The sequence below is a fragment of the Pseudophryne corroboree genome, chromosome 3 (assembly GCF_028390025.1).
Source record: "Pseudophryne corroboree isolate aPseCor3 chromosome 3, aPseCor3.hap2, whole genome shotgun sequence".
Taxonomy (NCBI): Eukaryota; Metazoa; Chordata; class Amphibia; order Anura; family Myobatrachidae; genus Pseudophryne; species Pseudophryne corroboree.
The window spans coordinates 390796318-390814947 of NC_086446.1; the positions used below are offsets into that span (position 1 = coordinate 390796318).

The 18630-nt window shown below is 48.4% G+C and overlaps 1 protein-coding gene across 3 annotated transcripts in view; it reads left to right on the top strand.

Annotated features, from left to right (window-relative positions):
- Window positions 1-3527: 3527 nt before the first annotated feature.
- BRCA1 (BRCA1 DNA repair associated) overlaps window positions 3528-18630 on the top strand; it is a 373734-nt gene continuing 358631 nt past the window's right edge. Inside the window, exons 1-2 of one of the 3 annotated variants that reach the window (XM_063960072.1) lie at window positions 3528-3827; window positions 6972-7064. In XM_063960072.1, coding sequence (XP_063816142.1) covers window positions 6985-7064 — 80 coding nt within the window. In that variant the 5' untranslated portion in view covers window positions 3528-3827; window positions 6972-6984. The other 2 variants (XM_063960070.1, XM_063960071.1) reach the window with 2 other exon arrangements.

The window sequence follows — 18630 nt, forward strand, 5'->3', positions numbered from 1 at the left end:
GTGGGTGTTCCAGTCGGTCTATGTGTTTCCTCCTCTTCCTCTCATACCCAAGGTGCTGGGAATCGTAAGAAGAAGAGGAGTGAGAACAATACTCATTGTTCCGGATTAGCCAAGAAGGTCTTGGTACCCGGAACTGCAAGAAATGCTCACAGAGGACCCATGGCCTCTGCTTCTCAGACAGGACCTGTTGCAACAGGGGCCCTGCCTGTTCCAAGACTTACCGCGGCTGCGTTTGACGGCATGGCGGTTGAACGCCGGATCCTAGCGGAAAAAGGCATTACGGAGGAAGTTATTCCTACGCTGATAAAGGCTAGGAAGGACGTGACAGCAAAGCATTATCACCGCATATGGCGAAAATATGTTCCTTGGTGTGAGGCCAGGAAGGCCCCTACAGAGGAATTCCAACTGGGCAGATTTCTGCACTTTCTACAGTCTGGAGTGACTATGGGCTTGAAGTTGGGATCCATAAAGGTCCAGATTTCGGCCCTATCCATTTTCTTTCAAAAGGAACTGGCGTCTCTTCCTGAAGTTCAGACGTTTGTTAAGGGAGTGCTGCATATTCAGCCCCCTTTTGTGCCACCAGTGGCACCTTGGGATCTCAACGTGGTGTTGGGTATCCTGAAATCCCACTGGTTTGAACCACTTAAGACCGTGGAGCTAAAGTATCGCACGTGGAAGGTGGTCATGCTATTGGCCTTAGCTTCGCCTAGGCGTGTGTCAGAATTGGCGGCTTTGTCGTGTAAAAGCCCATATCTGGTTTTTCATATGGACAGGGCAGAATTGCGGACTCGTCCCCAATTTTTGCCAAAGGTGGTGTCATCTTTTCATTTGAACCAACCTATTGTAGTGCCTGCGGCTAATCGTGACTTGGAGGATTCCAGGTTACTAGATGTAGTCAGGGCTTTGAAGATTTATGTAGCCAGAACGGCTGGAGTCAGGAAAACTGACTCGCTGTTTATCCTGTATGCCCCCAACAAGTTGGGTGCTCCTGCTTCAAAGCAAACCGTTGCCCGCTGGATCTGTAACACGATTCAGCAGGCTCATTCTGCGGCTGGATTGGCGCATCCAAAATCAGTGAAAGCCCATTCCACAAGGAAGGTGGGCTCTTCTTGGGCGGCTGCCCGAGGGGTCTCGGCTTTACAGCTTTGCCGAGCTGCTACTTGGTCGGGTTCAAACACATTTGCAAAATTCTACAAGTTTGATACCCTGGCTGAGGAGGACCTTGAGTTTGCCCATTCGGTGCTGCAGAGTCATCCGCACTCTCCCGCCCGTTTGGGAGCTTTGGTATAATCCCCATGGTCCTTACGGAGTCCCCAGCATCCACTAGGACGTTAGAGAAAATAAGATTTTACTCACCGGTAAATCTATTTCTCGTAGTCCGTAGTGGATGCTGGGCGCCCGTCCCTAGTGCGGACTTTCTGCAATACGTGTATATAGTTATTGCTTAATAATGGGTTATGTTATGTTGGCATCCATTGTTGATGCCCTGTTGTTGTTCATACTGTTGACTGGATAAGTGTATCACAAGTTATACGGTGTGCTTGGTGTGGCTGGTATGAGTCTTACCCGGGATTCCAAAATCCTTTCCTTATAATGTCTGCTCTTCCGGGCACAGTTTCCTTAACTGAGGTCTGGAGGAGGGGCATAGAGGGAGGAGCCAGTGCACACCAGATAGTACTAAATCTTTCTTTAGAGTGCCCAGTCTCCTGCGGAGCCCGTCTATTCCCCATGGTCCTTACAGAGTCCCCAGCACCCACTACGGACTACGAGAAATAGATTTACCGGTGAGTAAAATCTTATTTTTTCTATCTTTACTTAAGGGCCCCATACACTAGTACGATAATGCCCAATTTCATCCGATTCCAACGTTTCGGGACGATAAATCATATGTAAACGGGCAAATCCTTACAAAGAATTAAGGTACGAAAAGGGTTGAGATTGCCTAAAGGATAAAAAAAAGGGGCAGACTAGATGGGCCAAGTGGTTCTTATCTGCCGTTAAATTCTATGTTTGTATGTTTAAATCGCATAAGCTTTACTTACGATCCGATGCGCTGTCCCGTGAGGATCGGAGCCCCTAGATTGGAAATGCTGCACTAAAGCTATCTCGGATCCCACAGGCATGGCTGGGATCGCATACGATACATCGTATGTAAAAGGACCGCATACTATGTATCGTATACGATCCTGCCGCTCGGGAAGCTGCAGGGAGGTTCAAGGGAAAACTTATGCAACTTGAAAGTCTGACATATTGCTGTAGTGTATGGGGCCCTTAAGAAAATTGACATCCCCCCTTTCTCCAATATATATGCATCTACTGTACACTACAGTGAGCTAAATGTACAAATATTGTGTATGAGTTGTTTTAGTGTTTTACTGTTTGCAGGGTATTTAAGGTGGTAATTAAATGACTTTGCTCATTTTGACCCTTCCTGAGCGATGTCGTTTAATTTATCGCTAAGTGTGTATGCCGCCACTGCGTGATGTGTGGCCTTTTAACGACCCTCGCTGTCGGACGTGCATGTAGCTCAATGTGGACTGTCGTCCAAAAACTGCATGCACGGGCCGTCATTGAGCAATATGGTTTGCATAACGCTCAGGTGCGCGTGCACACCGATCCGATAATCTTGTGCGTGACGGAGAGGCAGAGGGTCAAATAGGAGGCACTGGGTGAGGCATAGGGTGTGCATTTCACTTTTATGTTTAATTAATGTGTGCTTTATTTTATGCCACATGCCCCCAATACATGTTCAATTTAGTTGTACCACCTGCCCTACCCTCATATATATTTGTTGTGTCCCGATTCCCCTTTATTAGAACACCTCCCTAAAGTAAGGGGGCATGTCCCTTGAGGCAATGGCGCTGAACATACTCCCTGCCAGTTGCCCAGACCAGCAATGAGTTTTCCATTTTGAGAACATCGAACTGGCCCAGGGGGAAACTCATTGGTCGGGCCAGTCAGCAATAGCAGCGAGCCCTATTCCACTCGGGCACTGGTGCACCGCTGGTAGTTCTGCACCTTACATTTGGAATGCCTCCTGTTACCTATTTGGGTCTTATGGCTACTGCCAAGTTTATAAACCTTGTCCATGTTCTACAATGCTTTGTAGTGGAAGTTAATTGTTTATTGTTTTGTTGGAACTGTGTGTACTCTTTAAGGTACTGCAGACTCCTTGTGACACTACGCCATATAAGTAGAGATCATTACCACACACACACTGTGCTACCATCCACCTAAACAAGAGTAAATTGTTCCAGAAAATTTAGCACAAATGTTGTCAACAACAACGCTCATAAAGACAGCATCCACAATAATGTCTCCTGGTAAGGAATACACATCCGGGTCCATTCGGCGAAGGGGATATAGATTCTACCATCCGGGTACAGTATAACTAGGGTAGCGTCTAGTTTCCCTTCGTAGTCAACTAGTTTGTTGTGTGTCTCTACTTCCTGTACTGCCTGTACTACAGGTGGGCATGCTGGGTACACGGAAGCGTGGTCCGTACGTGAAGGGGCCTAGCTCCTCCCCCTTGTGTCGTGACTCGTCCCCCTGACGGAAAAGGTCCCTTAGCCCACTCGGATCTAGCTTCAACCGTACGTGAAGGGCGTTCCTTCAGGAAAACGCTTGAGAGTAGCGATTGGCTACTGTACAGGGGATATGGGCGTGTCAGCATGTTGTACAGTTATTGGGCTATTGGGCTACACGGCTATTGGGCGGCGTTGATGTTGCTATGGAAACCAGAGGCCATGGGCGGAGTGTGTGGTGTGGAGGTGGCGAGTGCAGGAAAAGCGCGCGAGTGTTGAAAGAGCGGGACCTGGCGCCCGCAGGTAAGACAACACGGGGTGATCTACACTTGGGGCCCGGGGCGGGGAGAGCAGGCCTGTAGGGTACTCTCTTCGCCAGGTGATAGCAGTTGGAAACTTTGACGCGAGCTCACGTATCGCCGTGGTAGATGTAATAAGTGCACAGGGCATGGTGCATACTTAGCACCTCGCACAGTAGGATAGAGCGCTATGTTCTGTACATGCAGAGCTATACAGCCATTCCTCTACATGGCAGAGCTCACAGAGGGTGTTACTCTGAGGCTATAGAAGAGCTGCCTGTACATCAGGGGTGCACAGTTCAGCTATATAGTTTGGCGGTCCAGTATCAAATACAAATTATGGTCAGTATGCTAGCCAAAACCAGTGCTGGTGGCTGCTAAACATAAAATGTGGAGAAAGAGAAGCGCCAGCCTGTCCGCCACCACATAATGAACCTAAGGATTACAGATTTACTTTAATATTTATTTTTTTTGCTTAGTTTCACAATTAGAAAATTTTGGCCTAGAGGTGCCGTAGACTAGAAAAAACTGTTATACTCTAGGGAGCACAATGATTCAGAAAAGTTTGGCAGCTACTGTCCCAAATATTGGTACCGTATGCAGCTACTCAAGCTAGGTACACATTGACATTTTTTGTTTGGTTGATCAGACTTTTTTGGGGAAATTGTAGACACCAATATTTGCTCTACACACTAAGATTTTTTCTTTCTACATAACCAATTTCTTCCACATCACACTGCATTTGCATATGTCCGCCCTCAAGGAGTATGACATAGTGACAGGAAATATGGGCAGATTGAGAATTCACACACTGCTTGGTATCGGGAGATTGTAGCCGATATTTTTTGTTTGGGTCAACAGATTGGAAAATCGATTGTTCGTGTGTGTGGGCAAAATTTTTCAGAATTATCGTCGAATTGATCGTTTGTACACACTATACAATAACTTTTACAATAACTTTTGCCATTCTCCCAATTCAGTGGATTCCAAACTTTTTTGAATCGCGGCGCCCTAGAATATCAGAATTTTTTTCATGGCACCCCTAGGCCAAAAATTTCTTATTGAGAAATTTAGAAATAAATATTACATTAAGTAGATCGCGTTTATATGTCATCCTTAGGGTCAGTTGTGTGGTGAGGGACAAAATTTGCTTCTGTTTGACCACATATTTTATGACTGGCAGCCACCAGCACTGGTTTTGCCTATGATGTTGACCATAAATAATTTGAATTGGTCCTGGACCACCAACCCAGGGCACCTCTGCAAGTGTCCCGAGGCACCCCTGGGAGCCACGGCACACAGTTTGGGAACCTCTGTCCCAATTAGTGGCAACTCTTTGTATAGTGTGCACTTAGCTTTATGAGTCCTACACACTGGCAGATCCGCCGCCGAACTGCCCGACTGTGGATACGGCCGACCCGGCGGTGGGGGGAGGTGATGGGAGTGAAGTTTCCTCACTCCACCTGGCTCCATATAAATGCATGCTAATATGGACAATCTCGGCATGCATAAGCGACGGGGCACCAACGATGAATGAGCGTGCATCGTTAATCGTTGGTGCCTACACACTGCACGATATGAATGAGTTCTCGTTCATTAATGAACAAGAACATTCATATCGTGCATTTTATCTGCCAGTGTGTAGGGCCCTTTAGTGTCAACTTGGCTAATTAAGCATCAATAATTTTGCTTAGTCGTTGTAGCTTCTGCAAAGTTGACACTACATGTCAGTCCAAAATAGAGCATTGGGAGTTAAATGCCATCAAACGTGTTGCATGCACACATTCTTAATTAACATTTTGATCATGATTGTGTTTCATTTTTTTTGTAGTTGCCTAGATGTTGGATAGTAATGTATAATATGGGCTTATCATGCAGTTCTTCCAACACTACTGTTTGTGGCCAGCTTGAGTATAATTTAGATTAAGTAAGATGTAAATATTTGTTCTTGATATTCTTGTAATAATGTGGCATTATATAAATTAATGATAGACACCGAACGATTAGAGTCATGATGTGGGCGCTCCCGATCATTTGGAACGCCACATCGTGCACTTCGTTCCGTGTGTATGCCCGCTATCGATGGTGATGCTCGCACCCACGGGTAGCTGACGACAGCCCCAGATCTTTTAAACATGCAAGAAGATCTGGGGGTGTCATTAGTGATGCCATGCTGCCGAATGCAGCATAAGCTCCGAACCCCACCGCCGTTCGTTGAAGCCAGCATGTCGTTCAGTGACGCATCGTGCCCTGTGTACGGGACTTTAGGGGGGAATTCAAGTAGCCCCATTAATTCAACAGATTTGAAAAACAGAAGTAATCTCAGGCTTTAACACTCAGGGATATTCAGTTACAGCCCATTCAATTATCTGTTTTTGGGCATTAACACACACAGTGATCCCGCCAGGCAGCGGGCAGGGCACGGGGATATGGGGGCAGGTTGCATGCGCACCTGAAAAGGGTGTGTGGCTAGCTGGGGAGGAGGCACGGCGTCACTATTGGGGGTGGTGCGGCACCCGCCAACATCACAAATGGGAGCATGCCTGGCTATCGATGTCACTATGGCGGTGTGTTGGGCTTTCCCAACCTTTCCCCTTAATGTGAATAGATACTGCGCGCATTCCCACAGCATCTATTCACACAGTGCCACTGTGGCGGGCTGTTTATGGCACTGGTAAAGGGGCAGGGTGTGGCCCTGCTAAAACATCCTAGCGTGAAGACTACACATAGGTCTGGGAATCTATCCCAGATTTTATGTGCTAACGGGTGTTGCAAACCCCAAAACATTCAATTTATTGCATATTTCTTTTTTGGTCTGCTCTGGGGTCTGCTCTGGATAACCGTGGGAGATCAATTAACCAGCAGTAAATTACTGCCGCTAATTTAATTCCCCCGAAATATTCTGTGGCACTAATCTCATGTGACCACTCAGAAGCCAGTATGGGATACTTCCAGAATTTAATTGTCACAGACAGGTTCTTAGAAGTACAATGCACATCCTATTGCCACTACATCTTCACACCCTCATTTATACTTAAGAAAATAGGATTGTTTTGTCTGAGATGGCTTTAAGGTGTAGTTGTATCGACAGGTTAGCGTAATGCCATGTTAAATTGACATAAGAATAAACATTAAACTTTCATTTCAGACAAGAGTAGAAAATGACCTGTGCTGCGCAGGATGTTGAAGACATTCACAATGTGCTCTCTATTATGCAGAAGAATTTAGAATGTCCCATATGGTAAGCATGTTGTATTTCTTACTTGTACATTTGGTGAGCTATTTATTGGTCATATTATAGGGCACCATACACTACAAAGATATGTCTGAGGCTGAAGTCGGATGTAATGGTGCCCATACACTTGTGCGAAGCCCCGCGGCGCGACATCGCGGGGCATCGCACCGGCAGTTCACTGCCAAAGTGATTACCATGCGATAGATCGCATGGTAATCACGTGATGGGCACGTCGCCGCCGAGTGGGCGCTCCTGGGAGGTGCCCATCGCAGTGCGATATATAGCATGTGTTTTTACAAACACATGCGATCACACTGCGATTCGATAAATATTAAGTGCAGCACATAATATCTTGAGACGCGAGATTCGACCGGCGTGCCTGCGCATTGCGTCGAAAGGTACCTAAAATGTGCATACAATCCCCCGATTTCTCTCACAGATCCAGTCGAAATCGAAGGCTAGTACCGATAATCTCACAAGTGTATGGGCACCATAATTTCCCTTGAACTTTCCCGGGAGTGATTCCATACGATTTGGTACTTTTGTGCTATTTTTGCATAAGACATATTGCATGTGATTGATGAAGCTGCTATACATCGCATGCAATATATCGTACAGCATATAACTGTACCATGAGATATATCTGATGGGCTGGATAGAGGGCTAGGACGGCTGGGAGTGTCCTGAGAATGCCAGTCAAACTTCCCTGTGATACATCACATGTGATATATCACATGCACAAAAAACACACTTTTCTCTTACGTCCTAGAGGATGCTGGGGTCCACATTAGTACCATGGGGTATGGACGGGTCCACTAGGAGCCACTGGCACTTTAAGAGTTTGAGAGTTTGGGCTGGCTCCTCCCTCTATGCCCCTCCTACCAGACTCCGTTTAGAAAATGTGCCCGGAGGAGCCGGTCACAGCTAGGGGAGCTCCATAGGAGTTCTTTTAGTTTTATTATTTTAAACAGAGTTTAGGCACAGGGAGGCTGCTGGCAACATCCTACCTGCTTTGAGGGACTAAGGGGGAGAGTAGTGTCTGCCCTGCGGGGTCTGAGCCACTATCTCCGCTGACAGGACACTGAGCTTCTGAGGGTAGCTGGTGTGAAGATGGTGGCAACAGCGTATGGAGCGCCGTACTAACTGCGCTCCGGGGCTCAGCGGTACATAGTGCGGCGCTGTGAGGTGCCTCCTGAGCCAGCGCCTACACTGACCACCAAGCCTGTCAGGGTCCAAGGATCGCTGCCAGCACTTTTCCTCAGGCCAGTATAATTTTCAGAAGAGCGGGAAGCAGCGCCATGAAAGAGGTCGGAGCTTCTCCTCAAAGCGGACCCAGCAGCGCTCAGCGCCATTTTCCTGTCTGCAGAAGCGCTGTCAGTGAGAGCTATCCCTCCAGATCAACTCCAGCTATCTTATACGGTACCAGGGGGTTGTAGAATGGGGGGATGGAGGCTGTATATCTGTACTGTGCAACCTATTAAGGTACACAGTAAGCGCTGGTTGGGGGTCTCCCTATCTTGTTGCGCTGTTTGTGGGTTGGCTCCATTCTCTGTTTCTCTCGCCATTTTTAGGGGGGAAACTCTGTCTGCCCTTCCCTGTGTGTGTGTGTGGAGTGTTTGTGGTCTCCATTAAGCTATGTCCAGGGACTCTGTGTCATATGCTGCAGAGGATATGTCCTCTCAGGAGGATCCCATTCCATGTATTCAGGATTGCACTGTGTTAGTGCAGGTCCCAGCAAGGGAGCCTGAGTGGTTAGCCTCTGTTAAAAGTATGATTTCTCAGATTTCTACTAGAGTTGCTCAAAATGAGTCTGCAACTCAGGATTTACAGAACTCAGAACAGGTACATAGTGCGGCGCTGTGAGGGGCGCCCTGAGCCAGCGCCTACACCCTACACTGACCTCTAAAGCCTGTCAGGGTCCCAGGATCGCTGCCAGCATGAATCCTCAGGCCAGTATAATCTCCTGAAGAGCGGGAAGACAGCACCATTAAGGGGGCGGAGCTTCTCAGTGCAGACCCAGCAGCGTTCAGCGCCATTTTCCTGCCTGCAGAAACGCTGTCAGTGAAGAGCAGTCCCTCCAGAGCAACTCCAGCTATCTCTTACGGTACCAGGGGGTTGTAGAAGGAGGATGGGGGGTAGGCTGTGTAAAGACTATGTAACCTATTAAGGTGTACAGTCAGCGCTGGTTGGGGTCTCCTCATACCTTGAAAGCGCTGTGTGTGGCTTGACTCCAATCTCTGTGTCTCTCTTGCCATTTTTGGGGGTGAAACCCTGTCTTGCCTCCCATGTGTGTGTGGAGTGTTTGGGGTCTCCATTTAGCTATGTCAAGGGACTCTGTGTCATATGCTGCAGATGATATGTCCTCTCAGGATGATCTTATTCCATGTAATCAGGATTGCACTGTTTTAGCGCAGATACCAGCAAGGGAGCCTGAATGGCTTTCCTCTATCAAATCTGAGGGTTACACAGACTGAATCTGCAACTCCAGGTTTTACAGAACTCTATAGCAGTTTGGTCCGATTCTGTTACCTCAGGGCCTCCTAATGCACGCTCTCAAAAACGTGCTCTTGCCCAGATTATGCAAGATGACACGGATACCTGTTTCGGGTACGCCAAAGTCCTCAGCATGACGGTGGACAGCGCGGCCTGGAGGTGGGGCAGGTGGGAGCGATACTCGGGCATTTCAACCACGTCTAGGTGTCGTCCGGCCTGGATTCCTGGGTGCAAGATATTGTGTCCCAGGGGGGGTACAGGCTGGAGTTTCAAGATCTCCCTCCTCACCGAGTCTTCAAATCAGGCTTGCCAGCTTTGCTGGCAGACAGGGCTATCCTACAGGAAGCCATCCAGAAGTTGGGGTGGAACTGGTACAATGACCTGTGACTCCACCATTTGCAAAACAAAAGTTACTATTCGAACCTTTTCGTGGTACTTAAACCGGATGGTTCGGTCAGGCCCATTTTGAACTTAAAATCGCTAAAACCCTTTCTGAGGGAGTTCAAGTTGAAAATGGAGTCTCTGAGGGTGGTGATATCAGGTCTGGAGTAGGGGGAATTCCTGGTATCCCTGGATATCAAGGATGCGTATCTCCACATTCCGATTTGGCCGCTGCAGCAAGCTTTTCTCCGATTTGCACTGTTGGACAGTTATTTTCAGTTCCAGGCCCTGCCATTCGGCCTCTCCACAGCACCGAGGGTATTCACCAAGGTGATGGTGGAGATGATGGTTCTCTTCCGCAGACAGGGGGTGAACATAATTCCGTATCTGGACGATCTGCTGATAAAGGCATCGTCCAAGGAGAAGCTATTACAGTCTATTGTTCTCACGACTCATCTACTCATGGAACACGGTTGGATCCTGAATCTTCCAAAATCACATTTGGAGCCGACCAGGAGGTTGTCCTTTATGGGAATGATCCTCGACACGGAAGTGCAGAGGGTGTTTCTTCTGGAGGAGAAAGAGTTGGTGATAAAAACAATGGTCCGAGATGTCCTGAAGCCAGCCGGGTGTCGGTTCATCAGTGCATTCGCCTTCTGGGTAAGATGGGGGCCTCTTACGAGGTTCTGCAGTACGGGAGGTTTCACGCTCGACCCTTCCAACTGGATCTCCTGGACAAGTGGTCGGGATCTCATCTACACATGCACCAGAGAATACATCTGTCGCTAAGGGCCAGGATTTCACTCCACTGGTGGCTACATTTACCTCACCTTCTGGAGGGCTGCAGGTTCGGGATTCAAGACTGGATCCTTCTAACCGCGGATGCAAGTCTCCGGGGCTGGGGCGCAGTCACTCAGGGGGAGACCTTCCAAGGAAGGTGGTCAAGTCTGGAAGCCGGCCTAGCAATAAACATTCTTGAACTAAGAGCCGCCTACAACGGTCTTCTCCAAGCTGCCCATCTTCTGCGGGATCGGGCCATTCAAGTGCAGTTGGACACTGTAACGACAGTGGCTTACATAAACCGACAGGGCGGAACGAAGAGCAGAGCTGCAATGTCAGAGGTAACAAGAATCATCTATGGGCAGAAAAACGTGTTGGCGCTGTCAGAAATCTTCATTCCAGGAGTAGAAAACTGGAAGCGGACTTCCTCAGCAGACACGAACTCCATCCAGGAGAGTGGGGACTCCATTTGGAGGTGTTCACGGAGGTGACAAGTCTTTACGGCATATCTCAAATAGACATGATGGCCTCCCGCCTCAACAAGAAGCTTCGGAGGTACTGTTCTAGGTCGAGAGACCCACAGGCAGTGGCGGTGGATGCCCTGGTAACTCTGTGGGTGTTCAAGTCAGTATATGTGTCCCCTCCACTTCCACTCATCCCAAGGATTCTCAAACTAATAAAAAGTACAAGAGTTCAGGCGATCCTCATTGCTCTGGACTGGCCAAGACGGGCTTGGTACGTGGATCTACCGGAGTTACTGTTGGACGATCCGAGGCCTCTTCCTCTTCGAGAGGACCCGTTACAACAGGGGCCATTCGCTTATCAAGACTTACCGGCATGGAGGTTGAACGCCAGGTCTTAGCTCGGAAGGGCATTCCGAACAAGGTTATTTCTACCCTGGTACAGGCTAGAAAAGGAGTAACGTCTAAACATTACCATCAAATTTGGAAAAAGTACATGTCTTGGTTTGAATTCAAGAAGTTTCATACGGGGGAGTTTAAACTTGGGCGGTTTCTCCTCTTTCTGCAAGCAGGTGCGGATGTGGGTCTGAGGTTGGGCTCCATAAAAGTCCAGATTTCGGCCTTGTCCATTTTCTTTCAGAAATAATTGGCTGCCCTCCCTGAGGTTCAGACTTTCTTGAAAGGGGTCCTGCACATCCAGCCTCCTATGGCACCATGGGATCTTAATGTGGTGCTACAGTTCGAACCTTTACAGGAGGTTGATGTCAAATTCCTTACTTGGAAGGCAGTCACACTATTGGCATTAGCATCTGCTAGATGTGTGTCGGAATTGGGGTCATTGTCCTGCAAGAGCCCCTACTTAATTTTCCATGCGGATAGAGCTGAGCTCAGGATGCGTCAGCAATTTCTTCCGAAGGTTGTGTCAGCTTTTTATATAAACCAACCTGTTTTGGTGCCATTGGCTACTGACTCCTCAGTTACTTCAAAATCCTTATATATTGTAAGGGCTTTAAAGATTTATGTTAAGAGAACTTTTTGTTACAGGAAGTCGGTCGCTCTGTTTGTCCTTTTTATGATCCCAACAGGGTTGGGTGGCCTGTTTCTAAGCAGATGATTTCTCGCTGGATCAGGTGTACTATCCAGCCTGCTTATTCTAAGGCAGGCTTGCCGTGTCCAAAGTCTGTTAAGGCCCACTGTACTCGTAAAGTGTGTTCTTTCTGGGCGGCTGGCCGGGGTGTCTCGGCTTTATAACTTTGCCGAGCAGATCGAACACGTTTGCTAAGTTCTACAAGTTCGATACTTTAGCCTCTGAGGACCTTAAGTTTGGTCAATCGGTGCTGCAGGAGCCTCCGCGCTCTCCCTCCCGTACTGGGAGCTTTGGTACATCCCCATGGTACTAATGTGGACCCCAGCATCCTCTGGGACGTAAGAGAAAGTAGTCCGTAGAGGATGCTGGGCGCCCGCCCAGCGCTTCGTTTTCCTGCAATTGTTACTTAGTTAAGTACTGCATTGTTACTTGGTTAAGTACTGTTGTTCAGCCGTTGTTGAATTGTTTCAAGCTGGTTATCTTTGAATTCTGTTATGTGTGAGCTGGTGTGACTCTCGCCACTATCTGTGTTTCTCTAATGTCCTAGTGGATGCTGGGGACTCCGTAAGGACCATGGGGAATAGACTGGCTCCGCAGGAGACATGGGCACTTTAAGAAAGAATTTAGATTCTGGTGTGCTCTGGCTCACCATGTCCCTCCTCCAGACCTCAGTTTGAATCTGTGCCCGGACGAGCTGGGTGCTGTTTAGTGAGCTCTCCTGAGCTTGCTATAAGAAAGTATTTTGTTAGGTTTTTTTATTTTCAGGGAGTTCTGCTGGCAACAGACTCCCTGCATCGTGGGACTGAGGGGAGAGAAGCAGCCCTACTCTCTGCAGATAGGTCCTGCTTCTTAGGCTACTGGACACCATTAGCTCCAGAGGGATCGTACACAGGATCTCACCCTCGTCGTCCGATCCCGGAGCCGCGCCGCCCCGCCGTCCCCCTCACAGAGCCGGAAGACAGAAGCCGGGTGAAAGAAGCAAGAAGACTTCGAAATCGGCGGCAGAAGACTCCAGTCTTCACTGAGGTAGCGCACAGCACTGCAGCTGTGCGCCATTGCTCCCACACTACACCCACGTACTCCGGTCACTGTAAGGGGGGGGCGCCCTGGGCAGCAATTAGAGACCTCTTTGGCAAAAGTTTGCATATATACAGTTGGGCACTGTATATATGTATGAGCCCCCGCCAAAAATTGTACATGAAAGCGGGACAGAAGCCCGCCGTCGAGGGGGCGGGGCTTCTTCCTCAGCACTCACCAGCGCCATGTTTTTTTTCCGCAGCACCGCTGAGAGGAAGCTCCCCAGCCTCTCCCCTGCAGTTACACGGTAGAAGAGGGTAAAAAGAGAGGGGGGCACATAATTAGGCGCAAAAATCAATATAAACAGCAGCTACTGGGTTAACATTAAGTTACTGTGTTATTCCTGGGTTAATAGCGCTGGGGTGTGTGCTGGCATACTCTCTCTCTGTCTCTCCAAAGGGCCTTATGGGGGAATTGTCTTCAGATGAGCATTCCCTGAGTGTGTGGTGTGTCGGTACATGTGTGTCGACATGTCTGAGGTAAAAGGCTCCCCTAAGGAGGAGATGGAGCAAATATGTGTGTGAGAGGGTGTCTCCGTCGACAACGCCGACACCTGTTTGGATATGTGTAATTAAGTGCTAAGGTGAATTTATTGCACAAACGATTAGAGAACAGACAGGGAATCTACCCATGTCTGTCCCTATGTCGCAGAGACCTTCAGAGTCTCTCAATGATCACTATCCAAAATAATAGACACTGATATCGACACGGAGTCTGACTCCAGTGTCGACTACGATAATGCAAAGTTACAGCCAAAATGGCAGAAAAGTATTCAATATATGATTATTGTAATAAAAGATGATTTGCATATCACTGATGACTCATCTGTCCCTGACAAGGGTACACATGTTTAAGGGGAAGAAAGCTGAGGTAAATTTCCCTCCTCTCATGATGAAAAAGAGCGGGAATCTCCAGACAAGAGACTGCAGTTTCCCACAAAGAATTCTCAGGGAGTATCCTTTCCCTACTAGGGCCAGGATACGATGGGAATCTTCCCCTAGGGGTGTCACGTTTGCCCAAAAGGTAGCCCTGACGTAACAACTATCCTCAGGGATCCTGCAGATAGCGTGCACATTCTGGTACACTACTCAGACCGGCGATTGTGTCGGCATGGGTTTATAGTGCTGTGGCAGCGTGGACAGGTACCTTATCAGCAGAGATTGAGACCCTAGTATGTGTATGTATCTCTCTCTCTCTCTCTCTCTCTCTCTCTCTCTCTCTCTCTCTCTCTCTCTCTCTCTCTCTCTCTCTCTCTCTCTCTCTCTCTTTTTTTTTTTTTCTTTTTTTTTTTTTTTTATATATATATATATATATTAAAGATGCTGTCTTGAGCGATATATATATATATCTCTATATATATATATATCTCTATATATACACATTATATATATATATATATATATATATGTGTATATATATATATATATAATGTGTATATATAGAGATATATATTATGTATATATATATATTAAAGATGCTGTCTTAAGAGATATATATATATATATATATATATATATATATATATATATATATAACATGCCCGAAGAGACATGAGTCTACTGGGTCCTAGAGTCAAAGCTATGTCGATTTCTGCTTGACGTGTCCTGTAGAATATGCAATGGACAGATGATGCCGACTTAAGAGGCATATGGAAGGCTGAGGATTGTGTGGAGAAGGGTTCTCGGACCTGGTCTCCACAGCTGTAGCTGGTAATTCTGATAGTTTGCCTTATATTCCTGCACAGCCTAGGAAAGCACGACATTATCAAATGGAGCCTTTCGAACAAAGAAACATGAAAGTCCGAGGTACGTCCTTTCTTGCCAGAGGCAGGGGCAGAGGAAAGAAGCTGCACAACACAGCTAGTTCCCAAGAACAGAAGTCCTCCCCGGCCTCTACAAAATCCACCGCATGTCGCTGGGGCTCCACAGGCGGAGCTAGGCACGGTGGGGGCACGCCTTCGTAAGTTCAGCCACAAGTGGGTTCACTCCCTGTTAGATCCCTGGGCAATAGATATTGTGTCTCAGGGATACAAGCTGGACTTTGAGAAGATGCCCCCTCACCGACGGCCCTGCCGGCTTCCCCCCACGAGAGGGAAACAGTGTTGACTGCAATTCACAAATTGTATCTTCAACAGGTGGTGGTCAAGGTTCCCCTCCAACTAGGAGGGGGTTATTATTCGACCATGTTGTAGTCCCGAAACCGGACGGTTCGGTCAGACCCATATTGAATTTAAAATCCCTGAACATATACCTGAAAAGGTTCAAGATGGAATCGCTAAGAGCGGTCATTGCAAGCCTGAAAGGGGGAGATTTTATGGGGACTCTGGACATAAAGGATGCATACCTTCATGTCCCTATTTATCCACCTCATCAGGCGTACCTCAGAATTGCGGTACGGGATTGTCATTACTAATTTCAGACGTTACCGTTTGGTCTCTCCACGGCCCCGAGAATATTCACCAAGGTAATGGCGGAAATGATGGTGCTCCTGCGGAAGCAAGGTGTCACTATTATCCCGTACTTGGACGATCTCCTCATAAAAGCAAGATCAAGAGAGCAGTTGCTGAACAGCGGAGCCAGGGTGTCTCTCCTGTGGTTGCTGCAGAGTGCTCACCTTCTCGAAGGTCGCAGATTCGGCATTCAGGACTGGGGCCTGGTGACCACGGATGCAAGCCTCCGAGGGTGGGGGGCAGTCACACAGGGAAGAAATTTCCAAGGGCTGTGGTCAAGTCAGGAGACTTGCCTTCACATCAACATCCTGGAACTAAGGGCCATATACAACGCCCTACGTCAAGCGGAGTCCCTGCTTCGCGACCAACCGGTTCTGATTCAGTCAGACAACATCACCGCAGTGGCTCATGTAAACCGCCAAGGCGGCACAAGGAGCAGGGTGGCGATGGTAGAAGCCACCAGAATTCTTCGCTGGGCGGAGAATCGCGTAAGCGCACTGTCAGCAGTGTTCATTCCGGGAGTGGACAACTGGGAAGCAGACTTCCTCAGCAGGCACGACCTCCACCCGGGAGAGTGGGGACTTCATCAAGAAGTCTTCACGCAGATTGCAAGTCGGTGGGAACTGCCACAGGTGGACATGATGGCATCCCGCCTCAACAAAAAGCTGCAGAGATATTGCGCCAGGTCAAGAGACCCTCAGGCGATAGCTGTGGACGCACTGGTGGCACCGTGGGTTTACCAGTCAGTCTATGTATTTCCTCCTCTTCCTCTCATACCCAAGGTGCTGAGAATCATAAGAAAAAGAGGAGTGAGAACAATACTCATTGTTCCGGATTGGCCAAGAAGGACTTAATATCCAGATCTGCAAGAAATGCTCACAGAGGACCCGTGGCCTCTGCCCCTAAGACAGGACTTGTGCAACAGGGGCCCTGTCTGTTCCAAGACTTACCGCGGCTGCGTTTGACGGCATGGCGGTTGAACGCCGGATCCTAGCAGAAAAAGGCATTCCGGATGAGGTCATTCCTACGCTGATAGAGGCTAGGAAGGATGTGACGGCTCAACATTATCACCGTATATGGCGAAAATATGTGGCTTGGTGTGAGGCCAGGAATGCCCCTACGGAGGAATTCCAGCTGGGCCGTTTCCTTCACTTCCTACAGTCGGGAGTGACTTTGGGCCTTAAATTGGGTTTTATTACAGTTCAGATTTCGGCCTTATCCATTTTCTTTAAAAAAGAACTGGCTTCTCTGCCTGAAGTTCAGACGTTTGTAAAGGGAGTGCTGCATATTCAGCCCCCTTTTGTGCCTCCAGTGGCGCCTTGGCATCTTAACGTGGTGTTGAGTTTCCTGAAATCACACTGGTTTGAACCACTCAAAACGGTGGAAGTAAAATATATCACGTGGAAGGTGGTCATGCTATTAGCCTTGGCTTCGGCTAGGCGTGTGTCAGAATTGGCGGCTTTGTCACATAAAAGCCCTTATCTGGTTTTCCATGCGGATAGAGCAGAATTGCGGACCCGCCCACAATTTCTGCCGAAAGTGGTTTCATCCTTTCATATAAACCAACCTATTGTGGTGCCTGTGGCTACTACTGACTTGGAGGATTCCGAGTCACTGGATGTGGTCGGGGCTTTGAAGGTTTATGTAGCCAGAATGGCTAAGGTCAGGAAAACAGAATCTTTGTTTATCCTGTATGCTTCCAACAAACTTGGGGCGCCTGCTTCAAAGCAAACTATTGCTTGCTGGATCTGTAGCACGATTCAGCAGGCTCATTCTGCGGCTGGGTTGCCGCTGCCTAAATCAGTTAAGGCCCATTCCACAAGGAAGGTGGGCTCTTCTTGGGCGGCTGCCCGAGGGGTCTCGGCATTACAGCTTTGCCGAGCGGCTACTTGGTCAGGTTCAAACACATTTGCAAAGTTCTACAAGTTTGATACCCTGGCTGAGGAGGACCTTGTGTTTGCTCATTCGGTGCTGCAGAGTCATCCGCACTCTCCCGCCCATTTGGGAGCTATGGTATAATCCCCATGGTCCTTACGGAGTCCCCAGCATCCACTAGGACGTTAGAGAAAATAAGATTTTACTTACCGGTAAATCTATTTCTCTGACGTCCTAGTGGATGCTGGGAACTCCGTAAGGACCATGGGGAATAGCGGGCTCCGAAGGAGGCTGGGCACTCTAGAAAGATTTATGACTACCTGGTGTGCACTGGCTCCTCCCACTATGACCCTCCTCCAAGCCTCAGTTAGATTTTGTGCCCGGCCGAGGTTGGATGCACACTAGGGGCTCTCCTGAGCCTTTAGAAAGAAAGTATAGAAATTAGGTTTTTTATTTTCAGTGAGACCTGCTGGCAACAGGCTCACTGCAGCGAGGGACTAAGGGGAGAAGAAGCGAACCTGCCTGCTTGCAGCCAGCTTGGGCTTCTTAGGCTACTGGACACCATTAGCTCCAGAGGGATCGACCGCAGGCCCAGCCTTGGTGTTAGGTCCCGGAGCCGCGCCGCCGTTCCCCTTACAGAGCCAGAAGCAAGAAGAGGTCCGGAAATCGGCGGCAGAAGACATCAGTCTTCACCAAGGTAGCGCACAGCACTGCAGCTGTGCGCCATTACTCCTCACACACACTTCACACTCCGGTCACTGAGGGTGCAGGGCGCTGGGGGGGGCGCCCTGAGAAGCAATAATAACACCTTGGCTGGCAAAAATACCACAATATATAGCCCCAGAGGCTATATATGTGGAAAATACCCCTGCCAGAATATAGGAAAAAGCGGGAGAATAGTCCGCGGAAAAGGGGCGGAGCTATCTCCCTCAGCACACTGGCGCCATTTCTCCTTCACAGATCCGCTGG